Source organism: Anopheles coustani, chromosome 2 (genome assembly GCF_943734705.1).
Source record: "Anopheles coustani chromosome 2, idAnoCousDA_361_x.2, whole genome shotgun sequence".
NCBI classification, from domain to species: Eukaryota; Metazoa; Arthropoda; class Insecta; order Diptera; family Culicidae; genus Anopheles; species Anopheles coustani.
The window spans coordinates 47,617,076-47,640,207 of NC_071289.1; the positions used below are offsets into that span (position 1 = coordinate 47,617,076).

Below are 23,132 nucleotides of genomic sequence, written 5' to 3' on the forward strand. Positions count from 1 at the left end.
GAATTCATTAATAGTTTTGAGTAAAGTAAGTAATGTGACATACATGTAATTCGTTCTCATCATGAAATATATGTAAATTAATTTATTGCAGGACAAAAATCAAACGTACACATTGGCTGTACTATAACTGAAAAATATCTCAATCTTTTTTAATCTGGAAGGCGGCTTTTGGATGCTGGTGACGTAATGCTGCGATATTGATTTTATTTTGCAAACACATCATTTTCCCTACCAAAACAGGTAGCCCCATTTTGTCATGCTATTTTATTCAATCCGAAAAATGTATGTAAAAGAGATTATTTATCTGAGCAAATAATTCAAATGCCTCAAATATGTAATAGAAATTTTGGAAGGTCAAAAAATTATTGTTTCTACGTTTTTTATGTTCAACAAATTTGTATGAGTAGACTGCCTAGAGTATTTAGCACAAATTAAATATGATAGGAATAATCCCTCCCATGATTGTTGTTTGTTTGTTTGTTTTAATAATTTATTAGAAAAATAATTTATTTGACCTATTTATTCACAAACCTTACATTTAATCGTAAATTACTGCCGATATTATGGAAATTAGATCTCTTGAGACTTTTACGGGGAGGTCCGCGACAGCCGAGCGGTAGCGCCGGTTAGAAAATCGGCCCATGAGCGCCAGGGCTCACCACCTCGACGGCGTGGGTTCCAATCCCAACCGAGACCGGACCCTCCCCTGTACGAGAGGACTGACTATCCACGTACGTGTACAACAGGGAAACAAGTCTCGTAAGCCCTTAACGGGTAGGCATGACCAAGACGTCGTTACGCCAAGAAGAAGAAGAAGAAGAAGAAGAGACTTTTACCAAGGTGTATAAATATAGAAGGTGACTTCATGTCGCTTTGGCATTTGTGCCATATTTGAGAAGTGTTACCGCGTGACTACATTAGGCGTACCATACCAAAAAACTGGTGCGGCCCAGGTGGTAAAAACCGTTTTTTCTCTCTTTCTAGCGCACCATCGGCTCTGGTACGCTGTCACTCGACCGTACCAAGTTTTTGGTATGGTACGCCTAATGTGGTCACGCGGTTATGTCCAAAGCCCAACCCGGTTGACAAAAATTCAAATTTTTTGCAGCTGTCATGTAGTACCAGCAAGTTTTTCCATGGCAGATTGCTGGGACTCTTGCTGGAACTACATAGTACCCAAGGTGTATAAATATAGAAGGTGAATTTATGTCGCTTTGGAAGGGGTGCCATATTTGAGAAGAGTTATGTCAAAAGCCCAATCCTTTTCCGATACCCCCCCTCAAAAACCATATGAATACCAAGGTGTATAAATATAGAAGGTGACTTTATGTCGCTTTGGAAGGGGTGCCATATTTGAGAAGAGTTATGTCAAAAGCCCAATCCTTTTCCGATACCCCCCCTCAAAACCCATATGAATACCCCAGAAGTGTTATGTCAAGTCATGAAATGTCATTTTACACTGGACGACTTCACCTTCTAATTTATACACCTTGTATGAGCCCCGCTACACGACCCGAAAACTCAAAAACTTCTCGGCGAGAAGAGGGGAACAACCGAGAAGTTTACGTCAAAAACTTTTCAGCTCCGTGAGCTGAAAACTGCACCCGAGAAGTTTTTGGCAGCTAACCGAAAACTCAAATGCGTCAGAAGAAGAAGACGAAAAAGAAATAAATGTAAACATAACAAATCTCAAAAACAAAATAAACGAACATATGGTGATAAATTTACGTGTTTCTTTTGTAGTTACGGTTAGTTAATATTTTGTTATTTTATAGCTAGAATATCAATTATAAATTCACTATAGATCAGGGGTTCGCAAAGTCCGGCCCACCAACTGATTCCAAAATCTAAAAGTTTCAAAAAGTTTAATGATAAAGATTAAAATATTTTATTCTACCACTTTTTATGTAACTTGAGAACATCAAAATCTTCCTTCTTCATGCGAAGAAAGTTAATTATAGTTTCATTTGCTTGCTCTGCTACAGTATTGTCCAGCAAACGGTTGCCATCTTCTTGCCTCCGCACAATATCCCTGTTGCGTTGTTGCAAGTTTTGGGTACTCAACTCGATGACCCGCGATAGGGTAGTTAGCCACACTTCAACAGATTATCCATCTTTTACTTTTTGTGTGAATTGAAATAAGATCTTGTTTGCTTTGAAGGAAGATTTTTGAGTAAACTGAAAAATCAAAAACAAAAACCTCGTTGCGCCGCAAAGTTTTGAGTTTGCGGCTCGTGTAGCGTGGCTCACAGAATTGGTACCACAAAACGCGGCTACACGAACCGAGAAGATTTTGACGTAAACTTATACGGTTTTTGAGTTCTCGGTTGGAGTTTTCGGTTCGTGTAGCGGCCCGGTATGAATACCCCAGAAGTGTTATGTCAAGTCCTGAAATGTCATTTTACACTGGACGACTTCACCTTCTAATTTATACACCTTGCATAGTACCAGCAACAATGTCAATTTCTGTCAACCGGGAATCCTTCTCCGAAACCCCCCCTCAAAACCCACATGAATACCCCAGAAGTGTTATGTCAAGTCATGAAATGTCATTTTGCACTGGACGACTTCACCTTCTAATTTATACACCTTGTAATAAACCCAATCTCCGAATCCGCGTAAGGCAGCGCTCTGTGAGCTATCGAACAAGACAAACACGACAAACACGACAAAAAAAAAACGATCAAATCCATGCAATCGTATGGAGGTGCTCTGTCAACCTGCATCGAACATGTCAGACAAACACGACACAGAACAAAACAGTTTGATTTTGTCGTGCAGGGCTGTATCCCACGGTGAAACTGTTATACCTTGTGTATTCTGCTACCTTGCTGCTTGGATGAATGACAGTTCTTCACGACAATTCGCAGAGCACCTTTCCGACAGTGTCGTGTTTGTCTGGTTTGTTGGACTGTTCACAGAGCGCTGCCTAACTCGAGAACAGACTGTACCAAAAAAGTGTTGTGTCAAGTCATTAAATGTCATTTTACACTGGACGACTTCACCTTCTAATTTATACACCTTGGGCGTATCGGCGTTTTTGAAATCTGCTTCTATGTTCGAAGCAGTCAATGGAAAAGAGGTCGCAGCATACCACCCGGTTGACGACAAATGTCAGTTCACCCTGATTTTGGGTCCCCGCATCCAAAAATATGTACTTCTCCCCCCCTTAGCTCTATGATTAGAAATGAGAATGTGTGCGTTGGTCGTTTTCTTAGGGAGAGAAAAGGTGCGAATGCGTCCTATGTATATTCTATCCTTTGCAACCATGCAACACCAAACTATCGCCAAATGCTTACTGTGTCGTTATACGCGTATATGCACGTACTTACGTACGAATAGTATTTGAGATATGTGTGTTTCTTGTTGGAGCAACCACAGCGCATTCTGGTATTTGCGCATTCTGGTCATAGCAATCTCAGAGTGCAGGCGCAAGTGCATTGAGCATCAAGTGTTATGATCGTGCCATTAATACTGCTGAGGTAAGAACAAACTAATAAACGTATGAAAATGATGGAAATCTAAGTACTTTAAATCAGTAACATTCTATCTTTTTTTTACTTTTAGGAATGAAAAGTAAAGCTAAAGAATGCGTCGAATGGTGCATGAGCTGGATCGCATATGCTATTAAGAATTGGATCTTTCTGGGACGGCAAGTCCACTGCAGAGGCCGGAACACAACACTGGTAAGTCTGAAAACAGTGTGATCGCAAATATCCGAATAATAAACATCCGATGACTTAATTCTCCAAAAACAAATGTTTTGATTTCACCGGAGCATTCTGCGGGTAGAAGAAAATATCACATTCGTAGAATATACCATACACACACACACACACACATCTACACGCGAGCTAGTCTCACCCACACCACCAAGCAAACCAATGCTTGGTTGCTGCAACCGTCAAATTTTGACTTGCTGGGAGGTTGCTGGGACTCTTGGGACTTCTGCTGGAGCAGCAGAAAATTTGAATTTCTGTCAACCGGGCATGTAACGAGCCAAAGTGTATAAATTAGATTAGCGTCCATATTAATACACCTTGGTAACGAGCCAAAAACCGTGACCAGCCTGCTACACGAGCCGCAAACTCCAACCGCAAACTCAAAAACCGTATAAGTTTACGTCAAAATCTTTGCGGTTCATGTAGCCGCGTTTTGCGATACCAATTCTGTCGCCAGTCAATTCAAGCGCAAAGTTCCTGACAGTCTATGCACGCGTCATTCTCTGCTGTTTTTGTTTTTGATATTTCAGTTAACTCAAAAATCTTCCTTCAAAGCAAACAAGATCTTATTTCAATTCACACAAAAAGTAAAAGATGGATAATCTGTTGATAAGTGAAGTGTGACTACCCAACGAGAAATTTTGGCGTCATTTTGATGTAAAAGAATTCTCTTGAGACCTGATCGCTCTTCTTTTCAGAAGTGTTTTACACCTTCTTTTGCAGCAGATTTCCTATGCAATTTTGGATGTAAAACACTTCTGAAAAGAAGGGTAAAACAATTCTCTTGATACTTGCGGGACACCGCAAAAGAGAACTGTTTTGACAACGTGACTGTGCAACGTGTTTATAACACCTATTTCTGGCTATACGCGTAAAAAACGTATACCCATTCGTAGTAGATTATATGAGCTGGGTTCAGGATATCTTTTCTTTCCCATAATAATTATTTTCATACAGTAAAATATTTTTGATTGTTTTATTATTTTGATACATCTATAATATTATATATAATACTATATATATCGTCCGGTTCGGTAGGCAATCAGGGGAAATGTTCAGATATCGTCCGACGCCTCCTCTGGTTCGTGCTGGCAAACAGCGACCACGGATCGTAGCAGGCTCCTTCGATGTACGATGTGCAGCACCACTCCGTCATGGCCAGTGAAAACACGTAGAACGCATTGATGATTATTTCAAGCCGCTTCTTCCTCCTTGTCGAGACCCTGAAATGTGTGAAAAGCACGGACAAATCATCATCAGTAAGAACTCTCTGCTGTGGGTTCTTACACACGTACTTACTGTCTGATGCGAGTTAACACGGCCCCGGTTAACCACCCCGAGTCGGTCAATCCAAGCGCTGCTATCGAACCCTGGCCACCGATACTATGTTACAACCGGTAACAACCGATGATCGCCGCGAAGTCCGGACTTGGCGAGCAGGTAATTGCAGATCCATCTGGAACATTTTCCGATGGCTGGCTGATCAAATCTGTTTCAAGGAAGGTAATTCACGTTGTAGTTTGGCAAAATAATGGTATTGTTTACAAATTCACAACTAACCCACCTTCATTAGTGGACTCTACTTTCCATACTCTACGAATACTATTTAATTGCCGGTAAAACGTGCCACTGCGTTTCATTCTTGCAAGACGGTCCATTTCACACACAATAACGGCTATAACAAAACTCAAACAAATAATTAAACAACGAATACGCTGGTACACGGTCGAATGCTTGCTAGTTGGCCAGACTTGCACAGTAAACAGTAAACAGTAAACAAACAAAGGTTTGACAGCCAGTACCTCTTTCCACTGCGGTGCCTCCCAAAACAAATTATTGGTAGGTTATGAGGTGTCCATGCCTACCAAAAATACACTCGGCAAGGTTCTTTTCGGTAGGCATGGATACCTTTGGTAGGCAAGTGCAGCAGGGTTCTCCTTGGGTAACTACCCTATCGCGGGTCATCGAGTTGAGTACCCAAAACTTGCAACAACGCAACAGGCAACCGAATAGGCGTATTGTGCGTAGGCAAGAAGATGGCAACCGTTTGCTGGACAATACTGTAGCAGAGCAAGCAAATGAAACTATAATTAACTTTCTTCGCATGATGATGGAAGATTTTGATGTTCTCAAGTTATATAAAAAGTGGTAGGATAAAATATTTTACCCGGTTGACAAAAATTCAAATTTTTTGCAGCTGTCATGTAGTACCAGCAAGTTTTTCCATGGCAGATTGCTGGGACTCTTGCTGGAACTACATAGTACCAGCAACAATGTCAATTTCTGTCAACCGTGTAATCTTTATCATTAAACTTTTTGAAACTTTTTTGAAATCGAACTGTCAAAAATTAGAAGAATAAACACCTCTATAATTATATCATTTTTATGCGATATTTGTTTTCATTCTTTGATGCTACATCGAGGCATGTGCTAAATGTTGTATTCGACGAGTTATATTTCTCAAAAACTCGCATTTAATTTTTTATAAGTAACCAACGTTGTGTTCCACGCACCAAAATGCCTAAAGAACAATTTCGTGAAGCAGACGTTATCAAGAAAATGTATGCGTTTCATAAATGCACCAGTTGCCGATCGTTCGCTTCATCTAACACCGACTTTCTCATTCCAGCTCCCATGTGTCTTTCAACATCGATAGTGCACAGCAGATTCAGCAAGAGGCTCATCTCCACGTAGTTGCCAAAAATTTGTACAACCAAAATGCCGAACGTACACCAGTTGCATACGGAGTTTTGGACCGGCGCATGGGAGTTAGTCAAAAAGATGCAACCTGTGAGACCTGCAAGAAAGGGCTTAACGACTGTGTCGGGCACTTTGGCTACATCGACCTGGCGCTCCCTGTATTTCATGTCGGACATTTCCGTGCAACAATTACGATACTTCAGTCAATCTGTAAAGTTTGCTCCCATGTTATGCTTAAAGAGGAGGAAAAGAAGAACTTTAGTGTCCGGTTGATGAATCCTAACCTTTCCTATTTGGCGAAAAAGTCAATTCATAGCCAGGTGTTGAAAAAGGCGAAAAAAAATACTAAATGTCCTTGCTGCAATAGTGTTAATGGACCGGTCAAGAAAGGTCCTGGCTTAATGAAAATAGTACACGAACCGTTTCGAGGAAAGAAAGCATCGGATCCGATGGTGGTGAAAGCTCTTCACGAAATGCAGGCCGCCCTTGAGTCCAATCGAGAACTGTTGCAAACTGTCGGGCCTACATCACTTTCCAAGGAGTTAAATCCAGTTGAAGTGCTGGATCTGTTCAAAAATATACCAAAATCTGATGTACCATTGCTAGGAATGACATCAGCCGAATCCAATCCTGCCGATCTGATTGTCACTCGCGTGTTCGTCCCACCCGTGTGCATTAGACCTTCTGTAGTTTCCGAAGTTAAGGCAGGCACGACGGAAGATGATCTGACCATGAAACAAAGTGAAATATTACTCATTAGCGACGTGATTGCAAAACACACAATGACCGGTGGGAAAATTGAACTTATCCAGGAGGACTGGGACTATCTGCAACTACACTGTGCACTGTACTTCAATAGCGAATTATCTGGCATACCCCTATCACTGATGGTAGTAGCTGTGTCTTGGCATAGATGTTCTACATTGTTTTAACTTTTCTTGTTGCTCTTCTACAGCCCAAAAAACCCACCCGTGGCATAGTGCAACGATTAAAAGGCAAACAAGGCCGTTTCCGTGGAAATCTGTCGGGTAAACGGGTGGATTTTTCCGCACGCACAGTCATATCTCCCGATCCGAATTTAATGATTCATCAGGTTGGAGTACCTGATAGAGTGGCAAAAATTTTGACATTCCCCGAGAAGGTTAATTCGGCCAACATTAATGTAAGTTAACAGTAAAGTATTATTATCCTTATTCATATAAATTATTTGTATTTGGCCTCCTGTGTACAGAGAATGATATGTTATGCCTAATGTGCCATCTTGACATGCGCTTCGCATACCCTCCCACGCTTTCTCGGCATTTTTGGCAGTCTGATCCAGACTTAGTACAACAAATAGTAGCCAACGTTCGTAAACTGACCTCTTCGTCAATTACCTGCCCTTCCGATGCCCAGATGGATCAATTGTCGCGTTTTTTATTCTTTCTACGATAGGCAGAGCGTTTACTATTTGCAATCCCACTCTGCTGCCATCCGTAGTGTGTGCCGTTTTCAGTTCCAAATCCAAATACAAAAATTTGTTCTAGATTCACCTTGTTTTGAAGGTTCTAAAATTCTTGGACACTAGAGGCCTTAAATACATATCCTTTTGTACAGAGTTGCTTTGCACTCTCTTGCTCACAGCAACAGCCTACTATAACATTCAATTCATCAATGTTGGTAGGATGTTTAGAAGGGGTGGCACTACTATCGAATAATTTTTTTTTGGGTTTTTTATTTTTAATTTAATCTTACCACATTTCGAACATATTTCATATCGGTTAAGTTTTAGAAATTATTGTTCATCAAAATATTTCTCCAATCTATCTCCCTAGCGTATGCGTCAACTGATTCGCAATGGTACGGAAAAACATCCTGGTGCAAATTATGTGCAGCAAAAAGGAAGCGCATTTAAAAAGTATCTGGCATATGGCAACCGGGATAAGGTCGCGCAAGATTTAAAGTGTGGCGACATCGTTGAACGACACCTCATGGACGGTGACGTGGTGCTTTTCAACCGACAGCCTAGCTTGCACAAGCTGAGCATCATGTGTCATGTAGCAAAGGTTCAACCTCAACGCACGTTTCGATTCAACGAATGTGCCTGCACGCCGTACAATGCCGATTTTGACGGGGACGAGATGAATCTACATCTGCCGCAGACCGAAGAAGCACGTGCCGAGGCACTCGTGTTGATGGGTAACAAATCGAACCTCGTAACACCTCGCAACGGGGAACTGTTGATTGCAGCCACGCAGGATTTCATCACCGGTGGCTACCTGTTGACGCAGAAAGACCAATTTCTCACGCGGGAACAAGTGATGCAACTGGCGGCGTGCATGCTATCCGGCCCGGACGCAAATATGGTGATTGACTTGCCGCGTCCGGCGATTGTGAAACCACGCAAACTGTGGACCGGCAAACAGATCTTCAGTCTCATACTGAAGCCCAACGCTCGCTCCTGTGTGAATGCCAATCTGTCCACGAAAGGTCGAAACTATACGAAGGACAAAGACATGTGCGTGAAGGATTCGTGGGTAATCATCAGAAATTCTGAGCTGCTGTGTGGTGCTATGGACAAGGGTACACTTGGCTCGGGTACAAAATACTGCATATTTTATACCATCTTGCGAGATTTTGGTGAAGAGTATGCCATACGGTCCATGTGGCGCTTGGCCCGGATGGCTTCGTACTTTATGATGAATCATGGATTTTCATTCGGGATCGGTGATGTCACGCCAAGCCGCAAGTTGCTCGAAGAGAAGCAAAAACTGCTGGAAAATGGGTACCGCAAGTGCGACGAGTACATAGCCGAGATGAAGAAGGGTACCCTGCAATGCCAACCGGGTTGCACTGCGGAGCAAACGCTCGAGGCGGTTATGCTAAAGGAACTGTCCAGTATTCGTGAGCTGGCTGCAAAAGCCTGCTTCCGTGAGCTGCATCCGACCAACAGCGCCCTCATCATGGCCCAATCTGGATCGAAGGGATCGAACATTAACATTTCACAGATGATCGCATGCGTCGGTCAACAAGCAATCAATGGTAAGCGAGTCCCGAACGGGTTCGAGGATCGTGCCTTACCACACTTTGAAAAGTTCTGTAAGTACTAGTATATGATTTATAAATACATGTGTGGTAGAGGTGCATTTATGCTAAACACTCATATTTGTCATTTAAAACAGCTAAAATTCCTGCAGCGCGTGGATTCGTCCAAAATAGCTTCTATTCTGGCCTAACCCCGACGGAATTTTTTTTCCACACCATGGCGGGCCGCGAAGGGTTGGTCGATACGGCAGTCAAGACGGCCGAAACAGGCTATCTGCAGCGGCGTTTGGTAAAGTGTCTGGAAGACCTGGTCGTGCAGTATGATGGCACGGTACGGAATGCCATCGGGGAGGTTGTAGAATTTACGTACGGTGGCGACGGTTTGGATCCAGTCTTTATGGAGGTTAAAAATAAACCCGTTGACATCGAACGACAGTTTATGCATGTGCGTAACATGCTGCCCTGCCGGAATGAAGAACCATTGCGTGGCGAATTGGTGAGAAGCATCGGAGAAGCAATATTAAGCAAACCGGAATTTGCTGGTTGCCGAGAGGACTTCCGGAAGGAGTGCTTGTAAGTATTGATCCATACCTTAAGCCTCTTTGCGCTTTACATTATCAAAGTAAAATAATAGGTTCAATTGGTCCTCGTAACACTAGACTACATTGCTTTGAAATCTTGCCTAGATGCTTTTCGGCGGTTATTTTAACCACTTTTTTAACACTAAACTGTTGTCTTTTATTTGGTTTGGTGAACAAAGCGCGGTCTTCTCCACTATCCTCAGACCCATTTTCGTTTTTTTCATCATGCAAATTTTTTACCATAACCGCGTTGATTTTGGAAGAATGTAATATATAAAAGTCACCGTTGTCTGTATATAAATATATATATATACTAGCTGATTAACCCGATTTCATCCGGGTAGAAAGACAATTCCAAACGAAAGAGTGTTTTCATTCAGTATCTTGAGTTTAACAATGTTAAGAATGTTGGACGTTTCACACTTGAAAATTGGCTTTCTTATTAGTATGTTGGGTGTAAATTGATTCGATTTTGTGGGATTGAGAATATTTGCAGGAGACGATAAAAGAAGTCTGAGATGAGATTGAACACTCAAATTGAGACCATTCGATTTAGTGACCCCAAAAACTACGAAAATTATACCCATATTGCTTTTTAACCATTGTTGAGATACAGGGGTAAGATCCTTTCCTGTACATGGATGAACTTTTATTAGATGATAGCTATATATTCAAGTAGTATGTGTACCAAATTTTGTAAAAACCCATCCCATAATTGTTGAGTGTTCAGGGATAGGGAAAAATGTTCGGTTGGGGAAAGGGAAAGAGGGCATTCGAAATCATAAAATTGTGTGTAGATTTTGTGTTGAACACATGTGATCAGAATTGACGCTTTTTGTTCTGAGAATTCCTATTGTTTTACTGGAGAGGAGGACGATAGTAGGAGTCTTAGGTTAAATTGAACATTAAGAATGAGGCCATTCGATTTAGAGACCACAAATACTGCGAAATTGATACCCATATTGCATTTTTACTATTTTTAGGGTAGGGGGTAGTATGGGAGCCCCCGTTTCCCCTTGCCTTAGGAGGATGAAATTTTAATCCATGCTATGTCTCTATGTAAGCAGTATGTGTACCAATTTTTGTAAAAATCTGTTCAATAATCGTAGAGCTATAATTGGTTTTTCTTATTTTTAGATGGTTGTTGTCCGGGATGGGTAGGGAGGTATGAGGATATCAACAAACGAAGTCCAAATAATTCATCCTTGAAAAATTAGCTAATATCCAGTAAAGTTTGGCACAAATCGGTCCGTTAGAGTTTACGTAATGCTGTTGAATACATGATAGGGCGAAATAACGCTTTTCGTTTTGAGCATTGCTGTTGTTTTACTGAATATGAGGAGTATAGAGGGAGTCTGGAATGAGATTGAACATTAAGAGTGAGGCCATTCAATTTAGAGACCATAAATACTGCGAAATTGATACCCATATCGCATTTTCACCATTTTTAAGGTAGGGGGAATACGAGAACCCCTCTTTCTAATTACTCAAAACGAAAATTACTTTCTATTACTCAAAACGAAAAACGTTAATTCCTATCACATGCATGCAACGCAAAATCTACTACGTCTATCTGTACCAAACTTGGCTGGAATATTGCTAATTAATTGTTCTTTCGAATATCCTTCTTCTCATCCCCTTCCTCCAATTATGAAATGTAGTTTACAAAAATTTGGTACACATACTACTTAAATATGTAGCCATCGTGGAATAAAATTTCATCGCTCTAGAGGATGGGGTAACAGGGGCTACCATTTTACCCCCTAGCTCAGCATTTTCGTAGTATTTGGGGTCACAAAATCGAATGATCGCAGTTTGAGCGCTCAATCTCATCTTAGACTTCTTCTATCTTCTTCTACGTAACAAATATTTTCAATTGATCTAATGGTAAAAGAGTAAATGAGGCCCCGGCCGCCATGTTTTCGATCGTGGCTACACCTCTTGTCGACGTTTAAACTGAATGTATGCAATTGGTGATACATTAATTCGTTAAATTCAACCTACGAGTATTTGAACCGTAGTGTGTACCGTTAATTTCGGCTACGCAATCAACCTAGGGGTGCGGTATGAGGGGGGCCCACGGGCCCCCCTTATTTCTCAAAACTATAACAAACTCTCTTTTTCGGTAGACCTAGCGCAGTCCGCTCGCTTCGCTCGCTGCGGGCGCGCCGCCGTTTCCAAATCATTTCTTCGGCTTAACTCATTGTTTCATGCTGTCCACCATGTGTGGTATAGTTTACTTACTAGTAACTTAACATGTAAAAGTATATTAATCCGCATTCAACCTCCACTGGGTGATTAGTTTAAACCGTTATGTTCTTTTAAGCGAACCGTTAGCGTTCAAAAATTCGAAACGAATGCATGTGTCGCGCTTTGCATAGCTTCAGGCGCTTAATGTGAACCAGCAGGAAGAGGAGAATCTAGCCCGGGGCCTCATTTACTCTTTTACCGATCTAATCAATTTACACCAAACATAATTATAAGAAATACAATTTTTCAAGTGTGAAATGTCCGACATTTTCATGCCTCCTTCCTGCTTATATCTTTCTGTAACCAGAACAATAAAAATTATGTAAAAAATAATGATGCTATCTTACGACGGATGGCCTCAGTTCCAATATGCAATCCCTTTTGTTTTTTCTTTCTTTTCCTTTTCTTCAACTAATCATAATGTTGGTTTGATTCAAAAAGCTTTAAGTCTGTTGACATACATACAACTATACTACGCAAAAATCTTTTGGTCTGGTGTGCACCAAACTAGATTTAAGGGTAGTCAATTTTGTTGTTTAACTTAATTTTGTAGATGTGATCACCCTTCGTTACCTCTCCCGCAAACTTTCACAAAACCTTATTTCCAAACGACCAGCAAAAGAAATTAATGAAACCTTAAATCGAGCTAAAAACATAGCACATAAACTCTGCAACTCTCATAATTTACTTTACTTCATGCATTGGCTTTTCTTTCTTTTAACTGCAGGACGTCAATTATCTGTTGTCCTGGTCCAACTAAGGTTTAAGCACAATTTTTCTCATACTAGCTTCAATTGATTAATTTTAAATTCTTGCACTAAACTGGAAACTCAGTTAGGTATGCAAAATGTATATTTACATGGTTTCGTCGACTAAAAGTAATACTAAAAAATAGTATTTTCAGCAAAATTTAAGTTTGTAAAAATCGAGTTCTTTAATGAAAATACTCTTTTGATTGGAAATTATTTCTACCCGGATGAAATCGGGTTAATCAGCTAGTTATAATAATAATTTTGTCTAAAAAAATTATATAGCTATACTAATCTGCATGCTACCTATTCACCGAATCGTAGGGAATATCTAGGACTATTTGGTGAGCGGTTAGCTGCTATTCAACGGCGCTACCGTAAGGGCCCTAAGGTTGGAATGGAAATTGAACGCACCACTGCGGGACACCTGGAGCAATTCCTGCTCCAGGTGCGCAATAAATACAACAAAGCTATCACCGAACCTGGCACGGCGGTTGGTGCCTTGGCAGCTCAGAGCATCGGCGAACCGGGTACACAAATGACCCTGAAGACGTTCCATTTCGCGGGTGTCGCGTCGATGAATATCACACAAGGAGTGCCCCGTATCGTTGAAATTATCAATGCCACCAAAGCTATATCTACTCCGATTATAACGGCAGAAATTGAAAACAACACTAATATGGAGTTTGCCCGCAAGGTCAAGGCTCGAATCGAGAAGACAACACTGGGAGAGATTTCATCCTACATAGAAGAGGTGTATAAATCCGACGATTGTTTCCTGCTGATCAAACTTGACCTTGACCGAATACGTGTGCTGGGTCTGGAAGTCAATGCAGAAACTATACGTTACTCGTAAGTAAAAGGCAGTGATGGTCCGTTAACTATCTATTTCAAGGAAACCGTTCCAAGGATTTCTACTCACCTGCATGTTTCTTTTTTACAGCATTTGTACATCGAAACTTAAGTTGAAGCAAGATAACGTGGAAATTCATGGTCCATCGCTAATAACTATTCGTCCGGACAGCAGTAAACACAGCCACAGTCTGAATGCAGAATTGCAGCGGCTAATAACGGCCATGCCGAACGTGGTCGTTGCGGGGTTGCCGCAAGTATCGCGTGCTGTCATCGCGGTAGATGATTCTCGAGGAACTCCAAAATATCGCCTATGCGTAGAAGGTTGCGGTTTGCGCGACGTTATGGCAACGTACGGTGTGATCGGTAGCAAGACAAAGAGCAACAACATCCTGGAGGTTTATCAAACACTTGGCATTGAAGCAGCACGTTCGACAATTATGACTGAAATCACTGAAGTAATGGAAGGTCATGGCATGAGTGTAGACCACCGTCACATTATGCTTCTGGCCAGCCAGATGACTTCCAGAGGCGAGGTGCTCGGTATTACACGTCATGGTTTAGCAAAAATGAGAGAATCCGTATTCAACCTGGCTTCGGTAATTGGCACAAGCAACCTCAATGTTTTCATTCTTCAGTGAAAAATGTTCTAATGCGGTCTGTTTCCTTCAACAGTTTGAAAAAACAGCAGATCACCTGTTTGATGCAGCATATTACGGCCAAACAGATTCCGTCGATGGCGTTTCGGAGCGCATAATCCTAGGAATGCCGGCATCCATTGGGACGGGATTATTCAAACTAATACATAACCACAGTGATACAGCGTTGGACCCGATAGATGATCCCATATTCAATGTGGTTTAACAGTATGTTGAATTAATATTTTAATTTCGTTGTTTTGATGTACAAATTAAACTATGAAAATAAAAAGATTCAGTTGCTACGCTTTCTTTCTAGAATTTCAAACGTTTATTGATGAATCGGAATGCGACTAATATTTGCCGGCACACAATTTTTCCATTATCTCGTGGTTGTACGTTGAGTGCAACATGAGACCCAGTACACCCGCACGTGAGGCCATGGCTTGTCGGATCTGACGTTCCTGCTCCACCAGTTCATCCATCTTCAACCATTGCCTCACACGCTCGAGGTCGATTTCAGCTCGACGTATTTTTTCCCAAACATAGTGCTTGAAGCAGAACTTTTTCGGTGCACTGAAAAACAGAGACAAGTTTTCCTTTTAGTAGCTCGTGAAAATATGGAATCACACAGTGGATTCCATAGCGCTCTTTTAGCGCAATTAGCAAACAGTTTACTTTAACACTTACCGGCAAAATTCACCAGTCAGTTGAAATACGTTCCTCACCAATGGGCATCCACAGACGTCCGTGTCACTAACCTTGGGGTCTTTGCAATGCTCGGGACACAGAACGCGAAGACGTTTACAATATGTTTTGCTGGCAGGATTATAAAAGTCGCAAAACATAGAATTTCCGTCGATGCGCGTCTTGAAGATACTGCCGAAGCTAGCTTGACTTTCGTACTTGTTGAAACATTTTTCCATGTGTCGGATGGCCGTTTTGGAGTGAATCTCATGACCGCACGTGATACAGTACATGGACATTTCATCCTCCATGTCGCTGTTATCTAATGCGTTTGGGTCTAGTGTGCAGCGCTTTGCACGTTCAACAAGCAGATCCAACTCAGCATGCCGTTTATCGAGTTCTGCCAGAGTAGCTCGCACAATTGTTTGTTTTGTCCGAATCGATTCCAGAGCTTTCTTGTTCTGTTCTTCGCCAATAGCAGGGCTTAAAGACCACTCTTGAATTCGTTGAGGCAACACTTGGTAAATGCGGCTAGTAGCTAGCTTCATTCCACACTCGTTCGAGCAGTACTTTGATTGAGGCCGTGCGGTCATAATACAACCAGGACCGTAGCACTGGCGGTCGCCTTCGAGAGCCGGGTTGATTAATTCGGGCGACAGTGAACGCCTTCGTTTTTTGTTCCTAGCTACTGCCTTAAGTGCCGCACGATCTTTTTTGCGACTCGTGGAATTACTACAAACGCGCATTTCACATCGCTGCTTGCGTCCATTTTTTGTCTGTCCCAAACAACCATCGCAGCTGCCACAGTTCTCAGCCTGGCAACCGTCGCACTGACCACAACGCTTCTCGGAAGAACCTCCCGGTGGTTTGTCTTTTCTCTTTTTCGGTGGCTTTTTCTCTTCCGGATTTGGGGGTGGCCCAGGTGCTGGTACTAGCCTGAATACTGTTTGCAATGATGGATCCTCTTCTTTGCATCGTTGACAATAGTAGTGCTTTATGTGCTTCGCTTCTTTCTCGGACACATTTATGCAATCTCCATGATACCATTCTTCGCAGGCGTCACAACAACTACGAAACGGGTAATCCAAACAGTTTTATTACAAAATTGCTAAAAGTAGCTGCTTTCCGTGTCCGTCAAGTGTACTTACATCATGAAACGAGATGAATCAGAAGATCGGCAGAGACAATACGCTTGACCATCTTGCTTAAGAATTGTAGCGATCTTGCTTTTCCTTTCTGGCAAGTCAAACTCTTTAGCAATTTCTTCTTTCTGAAATTGGAAGAAAGATTTTATTTTTAACACGTTTTACGCAACAGCTTTTGTTACGTACAGATTTTTTACTCCTTTTCTTCGGTTCGCTCATTTCTGAGTATATTATCAACTACCACAGGTCCAAACTTCTCAAAACAAGCATTTATTTGGCGTTTTCGTAGCTTTCCAGGCAGACAGCTGTATTTAGGTAGAATCGGGATTCGATCCCTAAACGGATTCTAAAAGATTGAATCCCATTTGACAACCTCGGATTTGATTCCCAAGGGGATTTGAACCAGATTTGATTTCCCAACGAGCAAAGGAACTGTGAAGCACCCAATAGGTACGGTCACACGAGACGAACCCTGCTCGAATTTGGACGCCCGGCAAACCTTTTTTTGAATGTGTTAGTGAATCGAGCAGAGTTCGCGAACCTGAACCGAAAAGGTTCGCCGATTTTGGTGGATAGCACGAACCTTTGCCGCGAACCTTTTTGACTGTTCATCTCCACATAGCGAACTCTCCTCCGACGAACTGACGAACTCAGTTCCCGCAACAGCTGGGAAACTCGTATGAAACTGGTAGGAAACTCTTGACAGCACTAGCAAAGCCCGTTCTGACGTTTAATAACTGACGAATTAAGAAGAAGCGAAGAAGACCGAAACTCACTCTTCGTCGGGACGTCGCGCTGCAGTGTGGACCCCGAGTACAGTGCGACGTCCCGATTCAAAAGTAGCCCAGTTTCGGCAGAACAATCGCGCAAGCCAAGCGCGACAGAGGTATGGGAGTATATGGTAATATGTATCTCATTGGGGCGTAAGCCCGCGTGTAAACACACGGTAATAGGTACGCCGGCCATAACCCTGCTCGAATTTTGACGATCGGCGAATCTTTTTTTGAATGTGTTGGTGAATCGAGCAGAGTTCGCGAACCTTTTTCGAGCAGAAAAAGTTAGCCGATTTTGGTGGATAACACGCAAGGTGTATAAATTAAGCTGCCCGCAAACGTTGCGAACTTGTTCGTGCGAACAATTTGACAACCAGGCATTGGCTATGTTAAGGAAAGGAAAGGAAGATATTTGTTTAGCTACGTATTTTATGCACCCTAAGTGAGTTTGGCACTTCTACATTTAAAATTCACTGAGAAAACTAACTGCCGCAATTGAGCAGGTGTATGAATCACCGCAGCGTTTGGATGGTTCAATTAACCGGTTGGAACTAGCAATTGTATGACTGAAAATACTGTAAGAGATTAGCTGGGAACGAAGAAGAGAGATGTCTTGCTCGACCGGCCTTACTCGGGGTCCACACTGCAGCACAACGTTCCGTTTCAAAAGTAGCCCAGTTTCGGCAGAACAATCGCGCAAGTCAAGCGCGACAGAGGTAGGAGAGTATGTGGAAATATGTATCACATTGGGGCACAAACTTGGCTAAAAATTTTTATTGAATTATGTGGTAGTAATGCATGATATTTGTTTAGCTACGTATTTTATGCACCCTGAGTGAGTTTGCCGCTTCCACATTTGAAATTCACTGAGAAAACAAACTTAAACAAACAACGACGATATTTTGGCCCGCCGTAGGAAGTATATATTTCCACATCATCTCCTACTTGTTGAAGAGCAGTTTGTTTACGTTTCGGCACCCGAAAAAACTTTGGTAAACATATCAATCAAAACGGAGTTTGAAAACTGAATTACATTTGTGAAGCCTAATAATAAGTAGTTCAATGAAAAATCCGAAGTTTCGTGAAGAATATTGCTCGTTTTGTTCGCGTTTGTGTTTCGGTTTGTTTACGTTTTGTCCAGCTGTCGGTTTGTTTTCGTTTCGAATTGACATTTGACAAGAGCTAGCGCGACGTCGCGTTTTTCGCTGTTTCTACACTAGCGCGAATTGAGCGACATTTTTTTTGTATGGAGTTCGGCCGCCTGTCAGGCGACGTTGCGTTTTGTGACGGAACGTCGCGCTGTAGTGTGGACCGCGAGTTAGGCTGGTGTCATTGCTTTACCGCACGATGTTTTGTCGGACGACAGGTCCGCCAATTTTTCTGTAATTTTTTAAATTCGAAGACGATTAAATGAATTTTATTATTTTTCTTAGATGAAAGGCACAACTCCGAGTTTATAAAGTCCAACTTTGTTGACAGATAAAATCGGATGCGTCCATCCGATAAAATCAAATGATTTTGATTTTGTCGTGCGGAGAAATCGTGAGAACCTTGCAGCTGTCAAATCCCATACATTTTCGCCTGTCAAAAGATCGTGCCGTAAAGCACTGACACCAGCCTTATAAGGACGATCGCGAGTTCCGGACTTGTTCGACTCCGTGGTTCCGTTCCTCGGCGTACTGGTTCCCACGATATACCTGTTGACACCTAGATGGTGCTGGTGTGCGCCACACCTCCTATTATCTCATCGTTTCCGAATGGCCATACTCCGTTCGCAGAATTCGACAGATTATCTTCACCTTGGATAATGGACCGCACTGTTGATTGTGGTCGTTTTATTTGCCGGGCTATTCCTGCATAACACTTTCCTTGTTCGTACATCTTTACTAATTCTAACCTTTCTGTTATTTTTATAGCGCGCTTCTTTCGGCTACTTTAATTATTTAATGCCATATTAATCGCTTCACGATTATACAGCTTAATGATACAAGAACCGACGTTTATTGATTCAATCCGTGTGTAATTCAGGCCTTTGGAGTTGTGGCCTTTAAACGGCTGTTTAAAACTGCGTATTAAAAACTTCATTCTACAAAAACAAAGAAAAATTGACTAATCGGAACTCAAGCAACAACGATAAACGCTATGAGCTGTCATTTGTAAAAAAAATCGCGTTTTGAGAATTCGCATATATCGAGTATAGCGTACTGCGAGGACCTACTGTACACTCGAATATGCGATCCATCCCAGCGTGCAAAATCGTCATGCTATCTTGTTTCGTTGTTAACAATTGACAATCAGACAGAACGAGAAAGCACCATGATTTTGAACACTGGGTTAAACTTCATTATCGGCTTGTCAGATTGGAGGCCGGTTTGTTGTGGGTTTCATACAAGGTGTTTACATATAGAAGGTTATATTTACACCTTTTACCACCGTTTAGCGCCAAGGCCAAGGCTTTTAGTGACATCGTCTAAAATAATAAGACCGCGTCCACACGGCATCGTAGCGTAGCGAATTTGACACTCCGTCGTAGTCTCAACTATTTTTTTATGGCCGTGACTAAGGCCTCTCGACCAACATTTACACTACGACGGAGTGTCAAAATCGCTACGCTACAATGCCGTATGGACGCGGTCTAATACGATCGCCGGAGCTATTAAGACAGCGCGAGCGTTCCCAACCAGGAATATCTGTCAAAAACATAGACGAGCCCACTAGTCAATTTAGCCGTTACCATACAAGTTTTCCCACCCCCGATCCCTCTTGACCCATACTTCGGCACACAAGATGTCGAGTATGCCATCTCTTTTTAGCGTGTAGCTCGTCATCGTCCCGCTCATCTGTATAAATCAACGTTCTGTTGGATCCAACCCGGGTGGTATAAACGTAACTTCCCGTGTTTGGACACAGCGATTCAAAAATTTGTCTGTGTTAGTGGAACCGTGCGTGGAAAGAAAGCCAGTGAGCAAATGACAAGTTCGAGAAGCCGGATCAGTATCACAACAAGAAGTGAGTTGAACACACGCGAAAGCAAAGCTAATCGTGGTAATTGTTTTAGCTTCTGCGGATCTGTAATTTCTTTTAGTGATTCCAGAACATTGTTATCTTCAGTTCGATGGAGACACTCAACTGTAAAAAGTAAGGAAAGCAGCATCTCAGGAAGCCGACAAAGCGAGCGAGGAAACTACATGCGAGGCAGCAAAGTCGGAGTCGGAAGTTCCGACGCAATCGGTGTCGCCAATCCTGGCCTTGTTAAAAAGAGTAAGCACAAGCATGCCGATATTCATTTCGTACCAGTTGCAGCGTAATGAAATCTCATTCCAGTTTTAGACGATTACAACCAAATCGACCCGCCGGATAGACGAGTGCTTGTTTGCGATGGCTTATTGTGTCCGGAAGTTTCATACACCCGAAACGATAAGAAGTTCCCATGAATTCTTCTACTTCCTAGAGTATTATACGTGAGTATTTGTAAAAAGTGTTTAAAACATTTTTTGAGTGTTGAATAAATATTTCATAATTTTTCCAATTTGAGCCTGACATTTTTATTTTGCGAAATCAAGCGAAAGAAACCATTTATCACTACTACATACATTCATTCCATGGTTCGCACCAACACATGCATAGATATGAGCTGTACGTTCTCAATCACACACGCTCATAAGACCGTGGCTCAAACTCCTCAAAACTCCTCAATATTGTATGGGTCAAATCGAGGTGACACAAAATTATTTAGGAGTTAGCATGCAAGTTTTTGTCTAGTGGGCGGTTTTTGGATCGTTACATGGTATGGTGCGACCTCTTTTCCATTGATCTTGGTATAACCCAAAAATAGTAAACCAGCATTTCTTGGCTTTTTTATAACTTTTTCAAATTCTGATTTTTAATATAAAAGATTCATTGTCAATCTCTCGACAGCGTGATATAGTTATACCACGGAAAAAGTATATGACAGTTGCAGTAAAACTAAGGTTTGTTTGAATGGGAAAAATTGCTAAATAAATACTAATTCTCGAACGTCGTTAGTGAAGAATTTTTCAATTTTCGTATCGATAAGAAGAAATACGCAGGGTTAATCACAATGCCCGCGAAACAATTTTATTAAAAGGAAACTGCGTTGAAGTATTAAAAATTCTCGTTTCACGAACCTAAATGTCGTTGTGAATATACAAAAAAATGAGATTGGATTCGAGTATGCTATTTAAAAAAATGTACAAGTATGGAATAACATGTTTCTTGCATTAATAACACACAAGCCCGTTGTATATTTTTAGTATCTTATTAAAAATTTACACATTTTATTCGCCAGATAAAGTTCAAATGATTACGGTTACCAGTACAGTATTTTGTACCTAATTCTACTACCAGTGATTGAAGTGCCTAGAAAATGTGTTTAGAAAAATAAAAAATAAACAAATAAACAAATAAAAAAGCCGGTTTACACAAAACATGTGTCTAAAATGAACTGGCTACTCCAAATAGTTTTAAGGAAAATAAACAAATTTATTAACATTCCAATATATTGGAAACATATGATTCTGGCCCTAAATTTCTGGTTAACCTAAAACATAATTAAGTTCTTCAAGATGTTTTCAAGTCTCTTTTGTTGTAAAACGCAGCTTTTACAGCAACAACAAAACAATGCACAATGTATGTTTTTAAACAAAACATACGCATATTCACCTACAGAATTTCAAAACATACTGTTTTCATTTGCTAATTGTAATTCAAAATTATTTTTTGTAATGCGCGGCCCATGACTCTTTATCACATCGCTGCGTTAATGGGTAAAATGTGTAGTGACGAGCAAGATAAAATTCTAAAACGTCCTTTGTACACTTATTTTGCTAATCGTTCTTATATTCGTATTATGAGAATTACGGGTGAGATTTTTATTCTTTAACTTTCCTAGTTAAATTTTCTGTGTAGCTCTTACGACGAAATTGCATCATGTAATTTTATTTCATAATCTCAAAAGGTACGGCAGATCGAATGTTGCTAACTTGTTTGTCGTTTGTAACTTTTAATTTAATAACCATTTTATTGTTCCTTCATCCTACTCTTAGTCGACTTCTATTTCAAAAGTTATTTAGTAAAGCTTCTTTTTTGGCGTTTTAGTTTACCGTTGTTATTTTGTTATCATTGATGAATAATTGTATTTATGCGATAGCTGCGTTATGCATTGCGATATTATGAAAATAGGAAAGTACTTTAAACTTCGGAATTTGATTGCTTAAAAAATCTTTGCAAAAGATGACAATGCTCTTATCTAAATGACTTTGGTACCAAAAAACATGTAGTTTTGTATATTGTTTCATTTATGTTTTGTGTCATTTAATTAATATCCCTAGGAAAATTAACTAAGTCGTCCGTTTTCTTAATAAAATTGAGAGATGAAATGTATACTAAACCACAAATTGGTTATTGGGCGATTCAAGATTACCTGTTTTATTTTAGTTTTTATACATATTTAGAAAATATATATTACCAAAAGATAGGACGGGACTTGCACCAATATTTGCAATCTATGGATTATGCAATATCTGCTATCTGAATTGACTTCAAAACAGATCAACGTGTTTTGCTTCCTAATCATCGTTTAAATACTTATAATGAATTTTCTTTACGAGCTTATAGCAGCATAATAAGTGAACACATTTCACATTTAAAACAACTATACAAGAGTGAATCTTATCTCATTTCATACAAATGTTAGTTCAGATCGTGTTTCTATAAAAAATAAATATGTTATAATGATAATGCCGTACATGGTTCTGTGTTGACTACGTAGATTGTTATTTACAACTGTTCTGTGCCAATATTAACTATGTTTTTGTTCTGTATCTTAAATTAGAAAACTTCATTGTAATGTATTCATTGGAATGTATTACATATTTTCCTCTTCTCAAAGCAAATTTCTCTATAACAAAAAGTTTATATAAGTAGCTCAAGAGACGTCATGTTTCGGTAAATTATTCATATACAAAAAAACTCTTATCCAACTCGTTGGC

At 40.8% G+C, this 23,132-nt stretch overlaps 2 protein-coding genes across 3 annotated transcripts; one reads left to right on the top strand and one right to left on the bottom strand.

The window, feature by feature from the left end:
- The first annotated feature begins 6,148 nt into the window (after positions 1-6,148).
- On the top strand, positions 6,149-15,079 carry LOC131265525 (DNA-directed RNA polymerase III subunit RPC1). 2 transcript variants are annotated; one of them, XM_058267800.1, is made up of 9 exons: positions 6,149-6,283; positions 6,352-7,312; positions 7,378-7,584; positions 8,237-9,500; positions 9,584-10,019; positions 13,351-13,878; positions 13,970-14,477; positions 14,554-14,744; positions 14,836-15,079. In XM_058267800.1, the coding sequence occupies exons 1-8, from the start codon at positions 6,240-6,242 to the stop codon at positions 14,740-14,742; spliced, it is 4,137 nt and encodes a 1,378-aa protein (XP_058123783.1). In that variant the 5' UTR covers positions 6,149-6,239; the 3' UTR covers positions 14,743-14,744; positions 14,836-15,079. The 2 variants fall into 2 exon arrangements, with proteins under 2 accessions (XP_058123783.1, XP_058123782.1); XM_058267799.1 differs by lacking the exon at positions 14,836-15,079 and having other exon boundaries at positions 14,554-14,824.
- LOC131265528 (CXXC-type zinc finger protein 1-like) lies at positions 14,821-16,646 on the bottom strand. Its single transcript, XM_058267804.1, has 4 exons — positions 16,535-16,646; positions 16,352-16,473; positions 15,207-16,271; positions 14,821-15,092 (listed from the first exon to the last, which is right to left on the bottom strand). Exons 1-4 carry the CDS (start codon positions 16,565-16,567, stop codon positions 14,870-14,872), a joined length of 1,443 nt encoding a protein of 480 aa, XP_058123787.1. The 5' UTR covers positions 16,568-16,646; the 3' UTR covers positions 14,821-14,869.
- Between the last annotated feature and the right edge of the window lie 6,486 nt (positions 16,647-23,132).

Bases quoted from the DNA above. Each gene is read 5' to 3' on its own strand.
- LOC131265525 (XM_058267800.1), top strand. From the start codon at position 6,240: ATGCCTAAAGAACAATTTCGTGAAGCAGACGTTATCAAGAAAAT. The intron at 7,585-8,236 runs GTAAGTTAACAG...CTATCTCCCTAG, and splicing joins TTAATTCGGCCAACATTAAT to CGTATGCGTCAACTGATTCG. The intron at 9,501-9,583 runs GTAAGTACTAGT...CATTTAAAACAG, and splicing joins ACCACACTTTGAAAAGTTCT to CTAAAATTCCTGCAGCGCGT.
- LOC131265528 (XM_058267804.1), bottom strand. From the start codon at position 16,567: ATGAGCGAACCGAAGAAAAGGAGTAAAAAATCT. The intron at 16,474-16,534 runs GTACGTAACAAA...TTCCAATTTCAG, and splicing joins AGAAAAGGAGTAAAAAATCT to AAAGAAGAAATTGCTAAAGA. The intron at 15,093-15,206 runs GTAAGTGTTAAA...TCTGTTTTTCAG, and splicing joins CTGACTGGTGAATTTTGCCG to TGCACCGAAAAAGTTCTGCT.